This window comes from Aquarana catesbeiana, linkage group LG03, assembly GCF_042186555.1.
Source record: "Aquarana catesbeiana isolate 2022-GZ linkage group LG03, ASM4218655v1, whole genome shotgun sequence".
Taxonomy (NCBI): domain Eukaryota; kingdom Metazoa; phylum Chordata; class Amphibia; order Anura; family Ranidae; genus Aquarana; species Aquarana catesbeiana.
Genome location: NC_133326.1, coordinates 619,394,339 through 619,418,236, shown reverse-complemented (window position 1 = coordinate 619,418,236; position 23,898 = coordinate 619,394,339). Strand labels below are relative to the sequence as shown.

The following is a 23,898-nucleotide window of genomic DNA, read 5'->3' as shown; positions in this document are numbered from 1 at the left end:
CGAAATATTTATCCTCCTTTAGACGTAGCTTGCTCCCCCCCATCTTTCCCTGCAGTGGAATTTAAAGGAGTATTCTGTCCAGAATAAGGTCAGCTGGGGTTAGGCCAGGTGTGTTCAGCCATGGGGACCAAATCAAGTCAAATTTTCCCGGGCGGCCATGGTGCTGGAAAATGTATTTTCCTAGTCTCAATGTAACTCCTATTTGCGTTATTCACTCCTTCAGAGTAGGAGGCTCGGTTGCCTTCCAGCCTCTGAGGATTAGTTTGCGGGCTTGGAAAAGATCACTCATAATTGCCTGCTTAGGGTTGTCTTCAATTGGGAGGTCATCTAAGATACCTAGAATGCACTGTTTGGGGGTCTAGTGGAACACTGACCTGAAATACCTGATTAATGGTTGAAATAACTTCCTTCCAATAGAGATTCAGTTTTGGGCAACGCCATAGTAAGTGGATAAGATCTCCATGGTCTTTAGAGCACCTAGTACAGTCTGAATGTTCTCATATGCCCAGTCTGGCAGGTGTAAAATGTACCCGCAAGACAATAAAGAGCTGAGACAGACATTGTGCTGTATTAGGAGAGCACAATTGTATGGTGCGTAGTACCTCCTCCCATTGGTCCTCCTCAAACGTACCCACATCGCTCTCCCAGCTGTTGATTACTCTGGTTGGGAAGCGGTTTTAAAATATGGACATTAGCATGGAATGAGATCTGGAGATAAAACCCTTAAAGTGGGATGCTTCCGTCATGTAGTGGAAGACAGGAGTAATCATTTTTTATTTATTTATTTTTTTATTATTATTATTATTTTTATCACTCCTATCAGAAGAAATGCAAACATCCCTTGTGGTAGAAATAAGGCATGACAGGTCCTCTTTATGGAGAGATTTGGGTTCTATAAAACCCCAGATATCTCCTCCTACCCTTAAAAGCATGAGATAAAAAAACAAAAAAAAATTGATCTCTGCTTTCTAGGTAAAAAAAATTTGGTAGTGTTTACATCTGCCAGAGCCGGACGTGACGTCATGTCAGTTCCGGCCTCCCAGGGTCATAGAGATAGCTGGGGACCATCTGGTCCTTGCCAAGCTCTGTGGTAACCGGTGCCAGTTTTTAATAGGAAAGCAGAGGGACTGGCAGGAACACCAGGGATTTCAGGGATACCTTTTCATACAAGTACATGGTACAGAATGCACATATCAGGAGTATGAAATGTTGGGTGTAAAACTGTACATACTTTTTTTTTTTTTTTAATTGTTTAAAGTTCCTAAATGTGGCAGATCTGGGGTTTGAGAGGGTGAAGCAGCACAAGTAGCCAATCGATTCGTAATGACAAAAAGCATGCTGATAGGAAGTGAGAACAGAGTGACAGAGATGCGCTGATCCCTGTGCTGCTTCTCCTTTCACTGTCCAGTCACTTGCTGAAGCAAGTCCTGGATGACCTGGAAATGAGTTGGATTATGGCTATAGACTGAGGACATTCAATGGTAGAAAAAGTATTGCCAAGAAAATCTCTGGCTTGATGCTGAAATTTTCAGCACTAACTGTTTTTTTTTTTTTTTTTTTAACCTTTTAATGTGCTGTTCATTTGTATCTTGTTTTAGCTGGACCTCTGTGTTAACTTGCAGAAGTGCTCCAGTCTCCACCCCCCCCCCCCCCTCAAAGAAAAAAACACTACAAATATTATAGCTGCTGACTTTTAATATATTTACCTGTCCAGGGATCCAGCACTGTCCTCACCCGAGCCGATTCTTCAGTGGGCTTCAGGTCCAGGTGCTGTTATCTTAACAAAGGCTAACCAGCATACAGCTTCCCACTGCACATATGTGATCCCCACTGCACTTTGTGAATGGTCCCCCAGTCTTCTGGGAACCTGTAATGTGTCCCAGAAGGCTGCAGGCGAAGGGGGTAGGTGGTAGGTTAACTTCTGTTCGGAGCGATGTGTTCAAAACCAGGTACCTGCTCCCCCCAAAATTAAACTAAGTGCCAAATGTGGCTGGGGGTGGCTTTAGGGGAGACAAACAAGAGGAACGCCCCCTTTTGGGTGAAGTTCCACTTTATAGCATTTTCATTTCTTGTCTGTGTTGCTATTACGCTGCCCATAGATGGGACAAAATTTGGCTAGTTCAGTAGGGACCGGCTCAATTACGATCCTTCTTTGGCTGTCCTCGCTCAACAGAAGTTAACCTAATAATCAACTTCCGTTGAATGGGACAGTTGGAAAATTTCTTAATCACGTGGCTTCAGCCACTAATTAGTATAATTGAAGGACGGAGGAGTCCTGCTCTCAGAATACAATGGCACAGGATTCCTCCATCCATTTTGCATTTGTGGGCTGATCGTGAAAAAAAAGGAGGTTTCTATGGTCAGCCTTAGGGTCACCTTACACATTGCAATCTGGCTGTACAATCAACAAAAACTGAGGACCTACCTAATCTATAAAATCAATTTGTATCCAATCAGGCTGAAGGAATTTGTCCAACAGAACCTCTGTATGTGGTATAACCTGACAGGAGTTTTAATCCTTCCCCACTCTATCCAAAATAGAAAAAAACAGGTTTTGGCTATAGATCTACTTTTGGAAAAGAACAAAGGTTTGGCTGGAGCTCTACCCTGAGTCAGTAAGGGTTTGCTCAGACAATACTCGTTTTTCCTCTGCTATTCAGAGAAGGGAAATGCAGCTCTAATCTCACACCCACAATAAAATTTATATACATGCAGTCAGAAAGTTTGTTACAATCATTATTGAGGTGTTTGGTACAAATGCAACCTCCCTTTTTTTGTGTTATACAAAATAACAGTTTATTTTTTAACATACAGTATAGGGAATGGGGTTGGATTGTAAACCGTTCCCAGCACATTGTTTTTTTCCTTGCGCTGTCATCCTGCTCATACTATCAGACAGTGTTTTGTTTTCAGCGGTGTACCCCCCCCCCCCCCCCCCGTAATGTGTGTGTGTGTGTGTATATATACATTGACAGTGAAACGTGTATACAAGTATCAGCGTGTGATGTCTCCGGCCGCGGGATCTCTCAGCTGATAAACAAGCATCTCGTATTGCTGTAGTCCTGGCTCAGGTTCTCAGCTCTCCTCTGTGTGCAGATGGAGGACATCTGCTGCTAGCAGTGACACTTAACCAGGGAGCGGGGGACAGCTGGGAGCCTAGCCAGTCCTTAAAGGGGAATTGTTTCCGAGGGACATAACCATCAGTGTCTGTACACTTCGTGCATGTCTGAATTCCTCATACATAAGGGGAGGGGGTTGCTTTCTCCTTGTATAGTTATCCATCTCTTGTTTTAGATAAGCTGGATGACTCCATGTTCTTTCTCAGTCCCCTTCATTGGTGTGACTTGGCACTTGAGTCTACAAATCGTAAGGGGTTGTTGGATGTGTGTGTTTTTTTTTATCCCCCCCCCCCCGTTATAGATAATAAATACCCAGGTTTGAACAAATACCAGGAACACCAAGTAGATAATGGGTGCTAAAAGCAACCACACACAGGAGGATCTGTGCTTTGGCAGGGAATGAGTAGCCCCTTGTATTGGTTTTATTTATTTTTCTCCTTCTCAACTACAAACTATGCAACTGCTTGTTGAGCGATCTCGTGTATAAAAGCATCTCTGTGTAAAGTTACGTTTTAATGGAAACCCATTATTCCTATCCAAGACTCAAAGATACGGCCCCATTGAAGTCTGCGGGTAGCACATGCATGCCTGAAAATTATTTCAGGTACCAGAGGGTGATTATCTTGTTAGTGACTGTCACTGTTATGAAGAGGTAAGTACACATCTCTGACAAGGGGGTGCTAGATTATATCGGAAGGATAGGTAGAGAGGGCTAACTGATTTTTTGTTTAAAAACTAAACTTCTCCTTTAAGCCGGCCATAAACTAAGCAGATTTCTTTCCAGCAACCACGGGTTGCAGAAAATTGTCTCGATTTTCCCATCAACACGTTGATGGGGGAATCCCTCCTGTCAGGCCATCGTATTCTTCCTGCGGGGACGGCTTCTGTGAAGGCAGTCATTTTTTGCTAGCAGCTATAGGATCCGCTAGTGATAATGGCAAGTAAAATCCAGCAGGCTGGTTGTACCCAAGTTGATTGATTCAATGAACTTGGTACATTCAATCTGCACATACATGGTTTGAATCTTGTCCGGTTCCTATTTAATCGGCCAAGTATCGAACTGTGTTTGACCAGCCTTAGAAGAAGCAGGGTCCCACACATAAGTGTCATCAAGCAATGTCAGAACAGAGCGAGTCTATGAGAAAAAGGAGGTTTGCTGATGTCAGTGGACACCAGCATGCTGAACATAAGGCAGATTGATGGGGGTGAGGTTTGCTATGGATGGAGAAAAATGTTTTCTTTGACTTCCAATTTTATCCCCCTTAAGAGGAGAGAAGGTTTATAGAAGTGCTGCCCTTACTGACAAAACACTAAACTCTAAGTTGCCTTTATTATACCTAATCTGCTAACTGGGTATGGGCAAGAAGCCAGATTTCATGTTTAGTTTTAAAGTAAACCTGTGCTTTGCCCATGCTGGTCTCACTTTATTTCTGTCCCCAGCAGAATATAATTGCTTGCATCTCTGGCTTTGCTGCTCCATTCAGCCGCAGAGCATGAAGAAAAACAACCTTGTGTCAGCTTAAAGTGGTAGTAAAGGCCCTCACTTACAATCATGCTTACCTTGTAGGTACAATGAATATCTCCTAAACATACACCGTTTAGGGGATATTCACACTGGCAATAGCATGTGCAGGGACGTTCTGCATTCCAGGACATACAGTATACAGTAGAATGCAGAGCGCTGTGGCTGTGACTCCCATGTGCTTTCACGGTAGTGACATCATCACAGCTCTGCCCATTCAAACGGCTGAAGCCAGCGAACCCAGAAGTAAGACCGGAGAAGATGGAAGCACCGGGGGAGCTGTGACAGCGCTGCACATGAGGGCTCCATTTGCAGGTAAACCTGTCATAATGCGCTTGTATGCGGTGTATACAGGCACAGCATGATATAACACTGCAGGGGGCCCAATTTATTTTTTCTTTGGGGAGTGGTTTACTTTACTGGTTTACTTTACTGGTTTACTAACTCTTTAGATTTGAATTCCAAGTTGGAGCTTACCCAGAATGGAACCGCCTTCCCCTCCCCAAGGTGCAGCTGTAGACCAAATACTAAGCATAAGTGCTGTCACATGCTTCCCCATACCTTGTTGTAAAGGGTATTTCCATTGCTAGCAGCAGCAAAAGGATTCAAAGGGAACCTGTTACTTTCCACTGCGAGGAAAAAGCACAGGTGTGTGCTAGAGATATTGAACTGGAGGTATAGTCGGAGTCCCTTTCATAACCACATATGGAATACAATCACGATTAATGCTTTATATGTGATCTCCAGTGCTGAATATCACAGAGGTTAAAGTCTGGTACAGGGACATAGGTGTTAATGAGCTCTGTGTTCAACTACTAAATGCATGTTTTGTATGCAAGATTAGGAGTCTTCCTCTCTTCCAGAGGTCGGTGCATGGTGATTGGGTGCACTCATTTATGTCAGCTCTTTTCTAGAGCACTGGTGTGTTGGGCGCCATTGCTCCTACCTGTTTGCTTGGGATTTGGAAATGGAGGCCCTTTTTAGAATCCAATCTTCACCCAGTCTTCTTGCTGGGTTTGCTGGCTGCAGACGTTTGAATGGACAGAGCCGCGATGACGTCATGCACACTCAAGCCACGGCGCTCTGCATTCTAAGGCATACTGGTTGCCCTGGAATGCAGAGCGCCACTGCACATGCGCAGGCTATTGCCAATGTGAATCTTTTTTTTTATGTATTTAACAAAATGGAGCCCTCACAAGGGGGAAAAGTTGACACTTGGGTACAAATTTGGATGCCCTTTTTTTTTCATCAGATAACTGTTTGCATTGCCTCACAGTAACCATTTCTATTTGTGGCTGTCCTGGAAGTGACAGAGAGACAAAAGTTTTGAATCAGTTATTTGCACTTCTGTGGTTGACCTAGGGCTATATGGTATTCACATTTTTGTTTCTTGTTTTCGGTTTAATTGAACCTAATGCAACATTTAATGCTGAGCATACTTGCTTTAGTGCCAGTTCACCAAAAAGTGAAAGGAATGTGAAAATTTAGCTCAAGAGAATAAATTGGTTTGTCTTCTGATTCCAGTCTCTGTAATGACCATTCTGGACTGCCCTTCCAGAAGTACTGAGATTTGCTAATACAAGCTTACACTTGACTAAATATCTACTTGGTGTGAACAATGAGGGGTTCATTAGACCTCCAGTAAAAGTAAATCTATATTGGGTACAATATTTACATATATAAGTATCCTAGTCTCATGTTATCTGTAATTGTAGGTGATCATGTAGTGTGATATGGTTATTGCTGCTTCATTTTATTGTAATTAGGACTGTGAGTCTTTACCTGCCACACCTTCCTGACATGTTTTTATTCTAAAGCTGGCTATAGACAGATGGTTCGGCGGGGACTGGCCAAGTTCCAATCAATTTGTGGCTGTACTTGTTCGACCGGAAATCGATCGTCAGATCAACTTCTGTTAAATGGACAAGTTGTAAGACTCTTGTCAATCAGCGGCTGCAGCCAATGATCATTGTATTTTGACTTTGCTGGGTCCCACTGTTGAAATTCAGTGTCCTGTCATGAAACAGTTCATGGATGGATGTAATCCATTTGTGAGGATAGAAGAATCTGTCGGGTTTTTCCCTCCCCCCCCCCCCATTCAGCCAGCTGGTTATACTATATATCCAATACACAACTCATTTACCTGCCTTTTTGTGGTTTTTGTCTTCTGCAGCCAGTCGCTGAGCCTATCCCCATATGCAGTTTTTGTCTGGGAACCAAGGAGCATAACCGAGAGAAGAAACCAGAAGAGCTCATATCATGCGCAGACTGTGGAAATAGCGGTAGGTACCATCTCTGGTCATGGGTATTTTGGGGAAATTGTGAAAAGAAAAAAAAAAAAAATGTTGGCAAATCTGAGAAGTATAAGGCTTCATTCTCACGAGGCTGATCCACTGCCACGGAGTCCGCCTCTGTCTGCCAGCTCAGCGGGAGGTCTCTCCGTTGATCTCCGCTGAGCCGGCGGATGACAGGTCCCTCTCTGCTCACTGAGCGCGGAGGGGCTTGTCGATCGCCGCTGGTTACTATGGAGAGATCAGATAAAAACGGACAGCATGTCCGTTTTCATCTGATCTCATCCCATCCGCCAGGGACGGATGCAAATGTAGGGGCATCCGTCTGATTTTAGCAGATCGGACCAGATCGGATGTCAGTGGGTATGTCACCACTGACATCCGTCACTCCATAGACTAGCATGGAGCGCCCGTTCAGGTCCGCCGACAAAACTGACAGGCAGACCTGAACGGTCCGATAGTGTGAAAGGGGCCTGAAGGCTGTAAAACACTGCCACAGTGCTTTTGCTGTAGTGTGTACTTTACCTTAACTGCTTCAGCCCCAGAAGATTTTACCCCCTTCCTGACCAGAGCACTTTTTACAATTTGGCACTGCGTCGCTTTAACTGACAATTGTGCGGTCGTTTGACGCTGTAACCAAACAAAAATTTGCGTCCTTTTTTTCCCATAAATAGAGCTTTCTTTTGGTGGTATTTGATCACCTCTGCGGTTTTTTATTTTTTGCACTGTAAACAAAAAAGAGCGACAATTTTAAAAAAAACAATATTTTTAATTTTTTGCTATAATATCCCCCAAATAAAAAAAAATAAATAAAAAATGTATGTGTATGTATATAAAACATATTTTTGGTAAAAAAACGCAATAAAGCGTATATTGATTGGTTTGGGCAAAAGTTATAGTGTCTACAAACTATGGGAAGGATTTATGTCTTTTTTTTTTTTTTTTTTTTTTTTTCCTAGTAATGTCAGTGATCTGTGATTTTTAGTGGTAGTGGACAGATAGGACACTTTTGACACATTTTTTGACACCATTGACATTTATACAGGGATCAGTGCTATAAAAATGCACTGATTACTGTGTAAATGACACTGGTAGGGAAGGGGTTAACACTAGGGGGCGATCAAGGGGTCAATTGTGTGTTCCCTCAGTGTGTTCTAACTGTATGGGGAGAGGACTGAGTAGGACAGGAGACATTTCACGGTTCCTACTTAGTAGGCACAAACGACATGTCTCTTCTCCTCTGACAGCACAGGGATTTGTGTGTTTACCCTCTGGCGGCTCTTAAAGGAACCCCCCATACCTGTACGGGGTTTCGCGCAGGGGAGCCATTCTGCCCCCGTAAAAAGACGTGAGCCGGTCGGGAACCGGTTAACACGCATTAGTTTGTTGTGGTGCCATTTATTTTCAAGACAGTGCAGCTCCAAACCACATGCTTTTGCATACATACACCATAACGCATGGTAATGCCCTACCGTGTGCTGCTTTGCCAGAAATGGTGTATATCTGGGGTTTTTTAATATACATTTTTATTTAATTTTTTTGGACATTTTGGTGTGTTATCCTATCATTCATATTTGAGGGCTGCTTTTTTTTTGTTTTTTTTTTTGCACTGCACCGGGTTTCCAAGGTGTGAATACAACGTTAAGACTCCTTCACGCCAGGCAGCACTGCATTCGGCCGAGATCAGCGCAGTGATGATGCAACAATATCGGTGCATCGCACGGTTCCCCTAGTCTTTTAAACAAACTTTGTTTAGATGTTACACATAAAAATCCAATTGCTGGACACGTGGTGTGAGGCAGCAGATTGTTCTGCTCTACACTAAAACAAAGTATTAAATGCAATACTTTTTTCAGCACACGCCGCCGCAATGCAGTGGTGTGAACCAGGTCGATATGGATACATGGTATTTTTCCTTGTCATGCAGTGGGACAGTGCTGGAATGGCTGCCCACCACATGTGCTGCGAATGAACCCTGAATCTGTTGGCTTCCTTACTGAACAGTTTAATATTCTGTTCTCACCACTTGGTGGCAGTCTAGGAAGGGAAAAACACTTCAACAGCACTGTATGTCTGCAAGTCTGATAAAGGGCATGGCTCTGTTTTGAATAAGAAATTTTAATATTATGGAGAGTGAATCATAAAAGCACAGTTATGCTGACAGCTATATTCAAAGCATTTGTCTGTTTTCCACGCTTTTATACAAGTTTTCTCCCAGTATTCCAATGCAAAACCATAACAATTGATTTTTATATAAAAATACATGCTATTCGACATATCATACAGTTCACTGTCAAGCATTTATACATTCTTCATTAAAGTCCTACATGTTATGGTGCTTAAAGTGATGGTAAACCAATTTTTTAATAACGCACATATTATACATTGTGCAATGGTTTTGCAGAGAGCAGCCCCGATCCTCTTCTGGGGTCTCCTGCGGACGCTCCTTTTTTTTCTCCCCCATTTTTTTTCTCCTCCCAGGCTGTGATTGACAGCAGCAGGAGCCAATGGCTCCCACTGCTGCCTCTCTGTCCAGTGAGGGGAGTGGAGAGGGACTCTGTTCTCGGGCACAGGACTAGATTAAGAGCAGGCCTAGGTAAGTCTAAAGGGGGGGGGGGGGGGGCGCTACATGCACATTTTTTTTTTTACCTTAATGCAGGTAGGAAACATTCTACTTTCAGATCCACTTTAATAAATGAATAGTAATAATCTCGGTGATCATTAGTATACACAGTGGTGTATGTGTGCATCCTTAGCTGAGTTTCTTTGTTGCAAGAACTGATGCAATTTTGTGTTTTTTGCGTAAAAATAAAAAGTGCTTTGTAATACCTTGGTGTTGTAAATGCAGCAGATTCATAAATATGATGAGGTTTTCCCTTGTTCCTGGCTGCTCTGTCCTGTCCCCTGCTGCCTTGCAGGTTGTTCACTCTCTGGAGCTCCTGGTTTACCATCTGCTGTTTGGCATAGCATAATATAAATGTATTACGCACAAAAGCACACTGGACACCATGAGCCAAGCTAACAGTCTTTAGTGGAGGCAGCATGGCTTCTTGTCCTTCCCATTTTTATGATAAAGCATTTGTTCTGTACTTCCCCCAATGGTCCAAACAGTTTTTTTCAGGCTTTTTGGAAAGCTACCACTGATATAATGTAAGAAGTACAGCTTGGTTTAAGCAGCAGTCTCCATGTTCAGTCTGGGGTTTCACATGCGTGTTTTTTTTTTTTTTTGTTTCACATATTTTTTTTTTTTTTGGGCCAAAAAATGGTCATGCCACCACCAGGTGCTTTTTAAAGTGATTTTTTCTTTCACCTGGTTCAGACAATGTTTCCTTTCACAGAATCTTTTTGTTACTTATATTAGGGTGATTAACACTTCTTGTTAGGCTCGGTTCACACTAGGACGACTTGGGATCCGACTTGTAAGCCCTCAAGTCGCCCCAAGTCGCCCCAGAAAGAGATTCGCATTACAGTGAATGGGAGCGTCTTAATAGACACTACTGAAGTCGCTCCGACTTCAGAGCGTACTCCCTGTACTACTTGGATCCGACTTGGTAGGCGACCTGTACCATAGAAATCAATGGAAGTCGCCTCCAAGTCGGATCTCTCTCTACAGTCAAGCGACTTTGCAGGGAAAAAATTTAGTTTGCCCAGGCAAACCCCTCCCTCCCAGAGAGCTGATTATCCTGTGATTGGCCACAGCCAAAGTCGCCTGTCCTGGAGGCGACTTGAAGTCGCGTTGTAGTTTGCTTGAAGTCGCGTTGAAGTCGCCGTACAAAGTCACGCTGAAATCGTGTTGCCCCTGTGTGAACCGAGCCTTAGGTTGTTCTGTTGTAAACCCAATTTGGGGCTTAAGGTCTTACCAGCTGTGGCTTGTTTTGTCATGTTGCTAATTTCTCACTTTTTCTCTGCCTTTAGGTCACCCGTCCTGTCTTAAGTTCTCTCCTGAACTCACAGTACGAGTTAAAGCCCTCCGCTGGCAATGTATAGAGTGTAAAACCTGCAGTTCGTGCCGTGACCAGGGCAAGAATGCTGTAAGTTTTCAGTTTTGTAAAATCAGATAATCTGCTTCAGATCGATTTTTTTTTTTTTTTTTTTTTAATTTATTATTTATTTTTAAATAAAAGCTTTATTAAAAATGCAATAAAACGTGAAATAAACCATTCCAGAACAGGTGCTTAAATCAAAATACACAAGCCTAGCCAGTTCTGTTACACTCCACGTAGAGGTATACATTAGGATCACATGTTTAAAGTATCAAGCATCTTAATAGTAGTGCAATATAGCCAGCAGGGTCAAAGACCTTTAAAGCAGTAGTAAAGGTTACAAAAAACCCTGCAAGATAAAGGCATAAAGTGCATACTAGCACATTATGAAAGACTTACCTTGAAACACAGGCCTTTAGCGGCGTGCTGTCACTGCTGCAGAGGCTTCCATCTTCACCTAGTCTTCCTTCCGGGTTTGCGGACTGCGGCCATTTGAATGGCTGAGCTGCGATGATGTCACTCACGTGTGAGTCACTGTTTTACGGCACTGCTCTGAAGGAATGGCACGGGTACAGGGTTCCTTCAGAGCGCATGCATCAGTGACATCAGCGGCTGCTGCTCCCTAGAAAATCTTCTAGACCATGCACGTTCAGGAGATATTCATTTAACATAAAGGTAAGCTTTATTATAAGATTACATGTTGGTTAAAATAAAAATTCTGCGTTTATTACCACTTTAGGTCCTGCTGAACCAGTCCCTAAACCACAATGCTGTGCAATACATCTAGTTGTACATTAACCATGTAGTATCCTTTCAGCCACTAAATCAATGGGTCTTAAACCTGGGGTAGCCAACCAGGGGGCCCACAGTCTTTTCAGATATGTTGGTTCAGCCTCTGTGTTGATGTTTGTTTCCATTCTGCGTGTGTCACCCATACATTGTAGTAGAGCTGCACGATTCTGGCCAAAATAAGAATCACAATTTTTTGCTTAGAATAAAAAGATCACAATTCTCTCACGATTCTCGCAACGTAAAATCTTTCACATTATACCAAAAAAAAAAGGGCCAACTTTACTGTTTTTTTTTTTTTTTAATTCAAGTAATTTTTTAAAAAAGAATTGCATTTGAAAGACCACTGCGCAAATACAGTGTGACAAAAAAATATTGCAACAACCACCATTTTATTCTCTAGGGTGTCTTCTAAAATAATATATATAATCTTTGGGGGTTCCAAGTCCTTTTCTAGCAAAAAAAAAATTATGAACTTAAAACCAACAAATGTCAGAAAAAGGTTCAAGTGGTTAAACTTTTTTTATCTTACACACAAAGTCTATTCCATTGTCAAATTGTTACAGTGTTTATACTTAAATTCAACTGATAAATAATGTTTTGATTACCCAGTTTTTCTCTTCCCTTCTTTTGAAGACTGTGGCTTCAGAAAAAGAGCAGAGAGAATTCTTTGCATAGAAAGAATTGTGAAACACTTTAGTCAAGATCGTGATAACGATTCTTGACGATTAATTGTGCAGCTCTACATTGTAGCCAGTTTTTTAAGTGTGGGTGGGTCCTCTGATTTCCAGTGTCCTGCACAACCATGGTGACTTTAGCTTGTATTCTCCTGGCTGCTCTAAAGAATTTAGGAAAACGTGAACCTCTAGAAAAATCTGGCAACAGTTTTCTCACCTCTGCAAAATGAAATGAATAACTCTGTAGTGGTCCTTCATACTGCTGTGTTCTGATGTTATACCCTTCATTTCAGGACAATATGTTATTTTGTGATTCGTGTGACCGTGGGTTTCACATGGAGTGCTGCGAACCACCCCTTACACGAATGCCAAAAGGTGAGAGCCTTGGGATGTGTTATGTTCAGTCTTTGTGTGTGGTGTTCACCTTATTACTGGCCCTGGTCAAGAATAGTCCAGACCAGTGTAGATTTTTGTCACAATTACTTTTTTTTTTTTTTTAAATATAATTCACTTTATTCATAAAAATGATCAATGTATAGATGTACATATGGGAAGGTACGCATTTGGTATAACAAACAATGTGACATAATCAATGTGACAAAATCAGTATACGTATGCAAGCCTGCATAGACATGGTACAGGTATACCAATCACATTGAAACCTATATAAATGAGCAGTACATCATATCTCAGAGAGGAGGGAGAAGACCAATAATTTTATGTACGGCAAGAGTACTATTTGTGGAGAAACCAGGCAAATTTAACACACCTCCCCATTCACACCTGAGACCTTGTAACACTAATTAGTCACATGACACTGGGGAGTGAAAATGGCTAATTGAGTCCAATTTGGACATTTTCATATAGGGGTGTACACACTTTTCTTGGCCACGGTTTAGACATTAATGGCTGTGTTGAGTTATTTTGAGGGGAAAGCAAATTTTCACTGTTATACAAGCTGTACACTCACTACTTTACATTGTAGCAAAGTATCATTTCTTCAGTGTTGTCACATGAAAAGATATAATAAAATATTTACAAAAATGTGAGGGGTGTACTCACTTTTGTGAAGTACTGTATGTCTCTGCAGCCGCTGTGTCCCAATTGACATCAATAACTGCCTATACAGGAAGACCTGCGCATCCCCATGTGGGTAAACACAGCCTTACACAGACATACACTGTAGTATGCCCCTTGTGAACATAGGCCTAAATGACTATTACTTTAATCATGTTTAACCACTTGCCATCCAGTATATATAACTTCTGGACAGCAAGTGGTTATACCAGAATTTGAGGGTTCGTAGCCATGAACCTGATATAGTGTGTGTGTGTGTGTTTGTTTTTTTTTTTTGTTTTTTGTTTTTTTTTCCTCTCAGCTGGCAAGCAGCTTTCTTATAAAAGTGATCTTGGTGGCTCTACAGCCGCTCAGTCACTTTTACAGCACTGGAAGCCCTTACCCCACTCCCTCTGCCTGCTCTTCTATTCCACCAGTGAACCCAGGACTGCTGTAAGCAGTCAAGTTGGCTGCCCATAGAGTTGATGGAGGAACATCACCTCATTTTGTCTGTAATGAATGAAGCTAAAATCGACTTGGATTTTATCAGTCTGTTTTCAGAGCTGTCAGCCAAGTAAACAGCTGACCACAGATCAGGATAAATAAAAAGCCAATCACAGAGGCCCTTTACCATGTCATCAGCTGCATAAAATCAGACTGTAATTGTAATCTATTACTGTACATAGAGTAAATGCAGATTCATCTAAAAAGAGGGTTACAGAGTGAACGGTAGACAGATATTGAAGGAGTTCTATGATCACAGCATACACTTTAATTTTTAACATCAGCAATGTAATAGCAAAATGAACAATGGTTATTTTTGACAAATACTTGAAAAATTTCTTTCATGTTGGGAGTTCTGCTTGTCTGCTGGCCATGTCTTTCCCTAACCCCCCTGATTCCCTGTATGCTTTGTAGCTTCTCTGCTGTTTACTTCCCATTTCTAAGGACTACATATCCCATGGTACATCGCTGTCTGCAGGCAGTGATTCCTGTTATTTTGTTACCAGTATTCATCTTCGCCCTAATCATGTTTTCTAGGCATGTGGATATGTCAGATCTGTCGACCACGGAAGAAAGGCAGAAAATTACTGCACAAGAAGGCAGCACAGATCCGCAAACGTTACACTAACCCCATTGGAAGACCTAAGAATCGTTTAAAGAAGCAGAGTGGATCGTAAGTGGGACTGTGGAGAATTTCATTATGTAGTACCACACTCTAGAGTACTCTGTACTACGCAAACACTGACACTAACTAGGAGGCCAAAGCTTTGCCTTTCCCCTCCTAGCCATCCTTAATTGACCAATGGTGGCGCTGATCACCATAATGGGCAACAGTAAGGTGTTAAAGGAAGTGAAATAAGGCACCAGCCACATATATTGGCAGGTTTCCTGTAAGTGTGACTCCATTTTCTTTTTCTAAACAATTTTAAAACTCATTTGACTGTTTTTTTCTGTTTTGTAGGTCTAAAGCTCCATTTGGTAAAGGTCGTGGTGGCCAAGGGAGAGGGAGGAAGCGCAAGTTATCGACGTGTACATCTTCATCCGAGGAGGATGGCAGGAACTCTGATCCCTCACATGCCTGCGGTGGCGCTGTTCCCTTTAACAAGAAGACAAAAGGTCTTATTGATGGCTTGACCAAGTTCTTCACTCCTTCTCCTGATGGACGCAAGGCACGAGCGGAAGCATTGGACTATTCCCTGCAGCGTTCACGTAAGAGAGGGCCACGCAAGTCCGGACAGGCGGACTGGGGTAAGGGAACTTTACTAGAAGAGCCAGGGCCTTATCCTTGGTCTGTGACATGTGTCTTACCCAAGGTACATGAACAGATTGAATAAAATAGTTAGAGAGAAAAACATAGAGGCTGTTGTTGCTAAGCTCCTTCTGAACATGCTAGTTGCTTGGCTTTCATGTTGATTCTGAATAATTTCTAAAGTCACTTATTGTAGACAAATATGGAGATCTGGACTTCTGAGTTTGCCATTTTCTGCCATTTTCTGTTCCAGGACAGTGACTGATAAGTATTAAAGCCAGGGATAGCCAGGTAACTAGTATTTACAAAAGGTGGTCAGCATTTTCAGCCGCCCTGTTATTCTCAGTGCAGGTTTCCTTTCAGTATCTACTATTGTTTTTACCAACCTACCGCTAGGTTTTTTGTTCTTGGAACTGAAACATAAGCTCCTACAATTTAAATTGGAAGTCCACCCAAAATGGGAAGTTCCGCTTTAAGTAGTCCTCCCCTGCCACATTTGGCATGTCATTTTTTTTTTTTTTTTTTTTTGTGGGGGGTTGACGGGTACATAGTTTTGACTGGAACCGGCTCCTACTTCCACTCCCCCTCTTTCCCCATGGGCTTCTGGGACATTACACAGGTCCCAGAAGACCTGCGGGGCAATGCACAAAACGCACAGCGGCTTGCACATGTGCAGTGGGCAGCTGGCTATGAAACCTCAAGCAGTACAGCCGGCTGTCCACAGTTATGATGCCAGCGCTGGGAACTTAGGCTAGTGAAGAACTAGCCCGAGTGAGGACAGTGCTGAATCCCTGGACAGGTAAGTGTCCTTTTATTAAAAGTCAACTGCTACAGTACTGTGAACCTCTTTAACCTGTCAGATTATATTGCAAGGCCCACTTTTGTAGTTTCCACCTTAATGCATTTTATAGTAATGACCTGTAAAGGTCTCAATGCTTTTGCCTATCCTTAACCACTTCGGCTCTCACACCTGTTTACCCCCTATGGACAAGACCATATTTTCACATTTCGGCTATGTGTCCATTCATGAGTACATAATTTGGTAATTACCGTATTTTAACGGCGTATAACACGCACGGTTTCCCCTTAAAATCAGGGTGCGTGTTATACACTGATCCCTGCTGTCTCTGAGGGAAGAGGATCGAGCGCTGCTGAATTGCATAGAGCTGCGATCTCCTGTGTGCCCGGCGCTCCGTCACTCACAACCATGCCTCCTGGCCCCGCATTGGGCCACTGTTCTGTCTATCATATGAGCAGGGCCAGGAGGCATGGCTGTGAGTGACGGAGCGATGGGTACACAGGAGATCGCTCCTCCTATTCCCTCAGAGACAGCAGGAATCCAACACTGGCGAGGCTGCAATAATGGGAAAGATGAGGCTGCAGATGGGCACTGAACAGGCTGCATTGTTGGTCAATTTAATGGCTGCAGATGGGCACTGAGCAGGGTGCATTGATGAGCTGTGACCCTAATTTTGCTTCAAAGTTCCTTATTTAAAATGTACGTTTTTTTTTTTCCTTAAACTTCCCTCCTAAAATTGGGGTGCGTGTTTTTATGCCTGTGCATGTTATACACCGACAAATACGGTACTTATGATACAGAAATTGCATATATATTTTTTTCGATCCTAAGGTCCTCTGAGAATTTGTTTAATTTTTTTATGCATTTTAAAGTGATCAGTAATATTTTGAACACAAGTACCATTACTGTGGGGAAGGCATTTCCATTTTATTCTGCTGCTTGTTTTTCTTACTGCAACATTAAAATTTAATTTTTTGGTACAAAGCATGTTAGTTATTTACAAAAGAAATAGTGGGGCTTTTTTTTTTGGCAAAAGCTGGAGTTGGCATTTAACTTGCTTTCATGTTCCTAAATCCTTGTTTGTGTCCCTTGGCCTGGTCCTGGTAGAAAAGTAAAATTTTGATTTATCTGCTGAAACTCTGAAATCTGTGGGACCTACACTATATTGTCAAAAGTATTGGGACGCCTGTTTAATGGCATCCCAGTCTAAGTCTGTAGGGTTCAATATTGAGTTGGCTCACCCTTTGCAGCTATAACGGCTTCAACTCTTCTGGGAAGGCTGTCCACAAGGTTTAGGAGTGTGTCTATGGGGATGTTTGACCTTTCTTCTGGAAATGCATTTGAGGTCAGACACTGATGTTGGACGAGAAGGCCTGTCTTGCAGTCTTGACTCTAATTCATCCCAAAAGTGTTCTATTGTGTTGAGGTCAGGACTCTGTGCAGGCCAGTCAACTTACTCCACCACAAACTCTCTCATCCATGTCTTTATTGACCTTGCTTTGTGCACTGGTCCAAATCATTTGGTGGAGGGATTATCGTGTGGGGTTGTTTTTTCAGGGGTTGGTATGGCCCCTTAGTTCCAGTAAAGGAAACTCTTGAGGCATCAGAATACCAAGACATTTTGGACAATTTCATGCTCCCAACTTTGTGGGAACAGTTTGGGGGTGGTCCCCTCCTGTTCCAACATGACTGCGTACCCATGCACAAACAAGGTCCATAAAGACATGGACAGCCTTCCCAGAAGAGTTGAAGCTGTTATAGCTTCAAAGGGTGGGCCAACTCAATATTGAACCCTACGGACTAAGACTGGGATGCCATTAAAGTTCATCTGCGTGTTAAGGCAGGCGTCACAATACTTTTGACAATATAGTGTATGATTGCATTTCTATTAAATCAAGTATATCACATGGTGAAAATCTGTTGGGGAATCCCCAAGAAAATATAAGTCCATAAAACTTGGAGTACTTTAGGAGTGGGTGCTAAATAATTTACATCAACTTAGTGCAAAGCGTCTTACTTTGTAGACAAATGTTCATTTAAAGCTCCAGTGACTGAAGCAATTATGACTTCTCTAATACAGACAATCGAGATGGTTGGGACTGCAAAACCGATATGGACGACCGACTAGGAATGGTCTCTGAAAAAGAAATTGAACTTTTTGAAGACATTCAGCAGCAGGCACTGCAGGTAAGGGCCTTGTTTTTGGTACTGTCAATACCCCATCAATAAAGTATATCTGAAGATGAATTTTTTATATTGGATGGTGAGGGGTTATAACCCCTGGTTTTTATTTTTATAGCTGTCCGTGGGGAGACTTGCTATCATTACTTGTCCTGGTGTACATATTTGTCCAAACAGGGAAAGAAAATCCATTTTTTTGTCATCAAAACAGGAATAAAGGGGAAATGTGGACACCTATCACAACCAAAAATAGTTGTGATACCTGTCAGCTTTTTCTTTGCCGTCTACAGTGGATATAATAAGTGGATATAATAAGTCTACACGGGGTATAACAGGAATTAAGGGAAAATCTACTAATGTGGACACCTATCACAACCAAGAGGGATTTGCCCTCCCTTAGGAGAGATTTCTATAGGGCAGCAACTAATGATTATTTTCATAATCGATTAGTTGGCCGATTATTGTTTTGATCGGTTAATAACCTTAAAAAAAAAGTGTTGTTTTTAATTTAGTTAATATGTAAAGTTTTAAAAAAGGCAATTTATTCTTAAATATTTATATGCAGTGGTAAATATAAATAACCAACTATATGGTTAGGGAGCAAAATATCTAATCCACTCTGAGAATAACAGACAGAGGAGATATAATGTATATACTATTAGAGGAGAGCTATGCTGTATATACTATAGGAGGTTGAATCTGGTAAATATCATCATACTCAGAGATTAAATTTTTTTATTTAAAGAAACAAAAAGTTAAAGACTGTTTTGCATATTTTCAAACAGAACTGTAATATATTCTATGCTGGCCATACAAATGTAATTTTAAGAACGTTCGATTTTCTAATCGTTAGTGGGGTCAAATCGACGTTCATTTTCAACCACAGTGAAGGGAAAATGTAGAAATAATACAAAACTTCTTGGTCAAGGGAATTTTCAGACAGTGTATGTGGTTTTCGTTGAGAAATGACATTCATTTTAAAACGAAATGTTAAAAACAAGTGAAAATTTCAAACAACATTCTTTCATTCAGCGAATGTACAAAGATTTTTCGCCTGAATATTCTCGTCTGAAAATTGATTGGTGTGGCCAGCATAAGGCTCGGTACACACCTATACAGTTTGCTTTTGATCTTTTTCTGCAGTGCTTTTTGCTGTGCATTTAGATTTTTGCGCACGTGATTTTTTGCTGCGATTTGTATTTTTTCATTTTTTTTAATGCTTTTTTTTTTGCTCAATTTTTTGTTGGGCAGATTAAAAAACACAAATTGCTACAAAAACGCATTACATGCTTTCTGCAGCTTCTTTATTGAAGTATATTGAACCAAAAAAGCACTATTTTGCATTGAAAAAAGGCCTTGACCCTTTCCAAATATGCAGCAGCTGAAAAAAGTCTCAATGTGAACGTGTCCCATAGGAAACCATGTTAAATGAACTGTAGTTCATTTCTGCAAAAAGCACCAAAAAAAGCATAGATGTGAACCCAGGTCTAAGACGTTTAGTAACATAATGTGGTTAAAAAACTAAAATTAGCCCTTCATAGTACAAAAAGAGCAAATAATCGCTACTGTAAGGGATTTTTTTTTTTTTTTTTACTGTGGAACAGTGAAAGTTATATTTACAGTAGCAATTATTTGCTATTTTTGTACTATAAAGGGCTGATTTTAGTTTTTTAACCACATTATGTTACTGGCCGATTAATTTCATAATCGATTAGTTGTCGATTTAATCCTTTAGTTTCGGCCCTAGATTTCTCTTATCACTTGTGTCCACAAGACAGGAAGTAAAGGTAAATCTCCCCAAGTGGACAAACAATGGATATAAAAAGTTTACACACCCCTTTTTAAAATGTCAGGTTTCTGTGATGTAAAAAAATGAGACAAAGATTTAACATTAAAAAGGTGGAGAAAGTTCTGTAATGATTTATCTTTGTCTCATTTTTTAAAAATTTTTTTCTATATCCATTGTATGTCCATGGTATGTCCCCTTGGGGAGATTTACCCTTACTTCCTGACTTGTAGACATAAGTGATAAGAGAAATCTCTCCAAAGGGAGGGCAAATCCCTCTGGGTTGTGACTGACCGGTGTCCACTTTAGTAGATTTCCCCTTTATTCCTGTTATAGCCCGTGTAGACTTATTATATCCACTGTAGATGGCAAAGAAAAAGCTGACGGGTATCGCAACTATACACTAATCTATGGCAAATAAATAATTGTGGCTTTCAGTCTGCTTAAATGTGGAGGATGCCACGCCTTTTTCTACTACTGTGCTGAGAAAGCGGTGGGTAATTACCGTATATACTCGAGTATAAGTCGAGTTTTTCAGCACATTTTTTTTGTGCTGAAAGTGCCCCCCCTCGACTTATACTCGAGTCAAGCACTTTTCTGCAGCAAAAAATTTCATTTTCCGAACCAAATTTGGGGCCCCGTATCTCAGGGCCACTTGGTGCTAGGAACCCCAAATTTGGTGTGCAAACCCAGTGGAACTGGTACCACAACATATCCAAGTTCCAAGCACTAAGTGGCCCCGAGATACGGGGCCCCAAAATCGGTTCGGAAAATGTCATTCTCTGCTGCAGAAAAGTGCTTGACATTTTCTGAACTGATTTTTGGGGCCCTGTTATCTCGGGGCCACTTGGTGCTAGAAACCCCAGCTTTGGAAATTTTATGGTGCTAGTTCCACTGGGTTTGCTCAAAATTTACACCAAATTTGGGGTTCTTAGCACTAAGTGGCCCTGAGATATGGGGCCCCAAATTCGGTCAACTGTGTCCATCCGCAGCAATGTCATTTCGGGACCCTTTGGGTTCAGAAACCCCAAATTTTGGCTGCAGCTAGGGGGCATCTAGGAACCCTTAACTACCGAGTTTGAAGTTCAGGGGACCTATGGCTGCAAATGAGCACAGTGAGGCTGCAAATGGGCATTGTTGACCCTCTTTTCCACTTACAGTAGCTGTGCATTTCTCACCCTCGTCTTATACTCGGGTCAATAAGTTTTTCCCATTTTTTTTTTTTTTTTTTGTGGTAAATTAGGGCCTCGACTTATACTTGGAACGACTTATACTCGAGTATATACGGTATTAACTTTGAGTGTAAGTGCTTTTTTACCTTCCTTGAGAGGTGCATGCTGTGCATCAATCCATTTGAAAATGTTACTGGATTACATATCCTGTTAAGATACTACTTCCTGCAGGACAATGAATGTAGTTTAGCAACAGCTAGAGTTCTTGGTTTCTGACAACTCAACTCATGAAATACCTGGTGAAATGTTCCATTTGATTAAGTTGAAGAAATGCTGATATTGTAAATATCTCCATCTTATTTGATTACTGATCTTGCTGAGGACCTGCTTCTGGAAGGTAGTGCTATCGTCAGAGTGAACTGTGCCACCTTGTCAGATTCCTATGGCACCAGGTTTGTAATGCCATTGAATAAATATAACCCATATACTGTTAAGTCAGTAGGACTAGCTATTGGACAGTAACATAACATACAACATTACAAGCCAATGTGAAGTGAACCTATACATATAAAGCTTACCTTTCTTTCCTTAATGGTAGTAAACTGCAACCTGCATGTAGCAGTCACTAGTTTGATAATAGTATGAAACACACAACTTTAAAGGGACACTGGGCTCAATTTATTAAAGTGTATCGCATGCAGTATTTGGGCCATATGACACATTTTCCCCAAATGTTGCATGCGATAGGTAATTAACTATCCCTTTATGCGGTATTCACCTCAAAAAGCAAAAACGCTTGGTAAATACCACATATTACAATCGATTTCACTCTAGAAAATAAATTTTTCAAAATGCATGGGTTAAATAAGTAGTGGTATAGGCATGGAAATTTAAACAATGTATGAACTTTCCACTGGTTGTTAGGGAGCTGGCACCCACCGTGTACTTACTAGGACTCCCTGCTTCAAGCAGAATGTAAAGGGAAAGGGGGGAGGAGAGGAGTAGATACCTGTCAAATCCAGGTATCTACTCTCACTTCCGGGCATAGCGCACCGCAATTTGTGTGGCGAACTACGCAATGTCTGGCCCCTCCTCCCTCCAAACACCACAGCCCCCCCGCTGTCTTCTGGGAGACACCATTCAGATCGCACAGCAGGACTCGTGCATGCACAGTAGGAAACTAGTGAAGCCGCAAGGCTTATCTTCCTGTTTCCCTTAGCCGAGGGGGGGGGTCGGCTTCGGGTAAGGACATCGAGGGCTCCCTGGACAGGTAGGTGTCCTTATATTTAAAGTCAGCAGCTGCTGTATTTGTAGCTGCTGACCTTTTCATTTTGTTTTGCAAAAAAAAAATAAGAACCCTAAAAAATAGGGAACTTATGTACCCCTCAGTACTGTGGGACTTTGTAGGCGAACAAAAATGATTACGTTTCAATAAAATTATTATTTATTAGGAAAAAAAAAGCATAAAAAAGAGACAGACTGAACATAAATCTCTACAAAAGTGCTTAAGCAGTAAATTTTCTTTCATATTGATCATTATGTAGGCCTGACATGTTTCAGGACGATGTCCCTTCTTCAGAGGCGTATTGCAGAGAGAAATTATATATATAGAAGACACATTCAGGATCCAGTCCTCAAAACGAGGATAGAGTGCATGAAATATACAGAGGAGCAGACTTTTGATGAGAAGAAAACGGAGTGATTCGATAAAATAACAACGACCACCAATTAGCCAAATGGCGGGCGTGGTGGTTTTTCCCCTGGATTCGGGAATGGCTCCGCAAAGGCCCCCAAACGGGAGGATGACCCTGCCGCGTCCACACACTGACCTTGTTTGGGTTTTAGCCGTGTTGGACAGATGGCTGAAATGTAATGAGCATTGATAGGTAGATTTTTAAAAATCATAACTCCGCTTTAAGGGTGCTGGCGAGTGCCAGCATTAAAATAACACAAGTTTTCACTGCTAAAATACTGCATCACTTCAAGAAATAGCACATGTGATATTTTAGTTGCATTTTTTTTTTTTAGCTGATTTGCAAAATCATTTTTGAAAAACACTATGAGCTATTTTATCTTTACCTCTTTACGCATGTTCAGAAATCACAGCTTTAATGGGACTATAGGGTAGAACAGATTAGTGTCTTCTGATACTCAGAGGACCGCATAAAAATGTCAATGGGCCACAGGTTGGGCACCAGGGCTATAGATTGCCACTTGAGTGACAGCTTTGAGGCCGATGAATCACATCCAAAATGGTGGCACTCAGCAGCAGTCTCAAGCCTTTTGGAGGTTTGTACAGGTACGGAACATGCTTAAAATATGTTATATGCACATATTTTAAAGGAAGGTTATTGGTTTAATGAATGGTCTGGCGACAGGGTCTCTTTAACATAGTCTGCATTTCTGTGCTGTTTGAGCAGGAATGGTGACTTTAATCTTTCTTTTATTATTCACTTGTTTAAAGAGCACAAAATCTTCAAGCACAGCAGGATGTGGCTAATGCTGGTGATGTTTTCCTGTTCAGAAGGTAGAAACATAACTTAAGCCTAACACAAGCCTAACTTCTGGCAACTAAAAAAATGATCTCTTGCAGTGGGGCTGTGTCCTCTCTGCCAAGGATTAATGGCTCATTTTGGCTAGGGAAGAGGATAAATGGTTTTAATTACCTGATCCTCTGCTCCCATGGTAGATGGCGATCCTCTATGCTCCAGCGGTGAGCTGTCCCTTGGTGGTGTCATATTCAGCTCCTCCCCTCTCCTCGCACTGATCG

At 41.6% G+C, this 23,898-nt stretch overlaps 1 protein-coding gene across 2 annotated transcripts in view; it reads left to right on the top strand.

Moving 5' to 3' along the window:
• KAT6A (lysine acetyltransferase 6A) overlaps positions 1-23,898 on the top strand; it is a 90,385-nt gene that overhangs the window by 38,518 nt on the left and 27,969 nt on the right. Inside the window, exons 3-8 of one of the 2 annotated variants that reach the window (XM_073622318.1) lie at positions 6,815-6,923; positions 10,848-10,963; positions 12,675-12,756; positions 14,479-14,614; positions 14,903-15,150; positions 18,070-18,176. In XM_073622318.1, the coding sequence (XP_073478419.1) occupies positions 6,815-6,923; positions 10,848-10,963; positions 12,675-12,756; positions 14,479-14,614; positions 14,903-15,150; positions 18,070-18,176 (798 nt within the window). Of the gene's footprint in view, positions 1-6,814; positions 6,924-10,847; positions 10,964-12,674; positions 12,757-14,478; positions 14,615-14,902; positions 15,190-18,069; positions 18,177-23,898 lie in introns of both variants that reach the window. The other variant, XM_073622317.1, reaches the window with a different exon arrangement.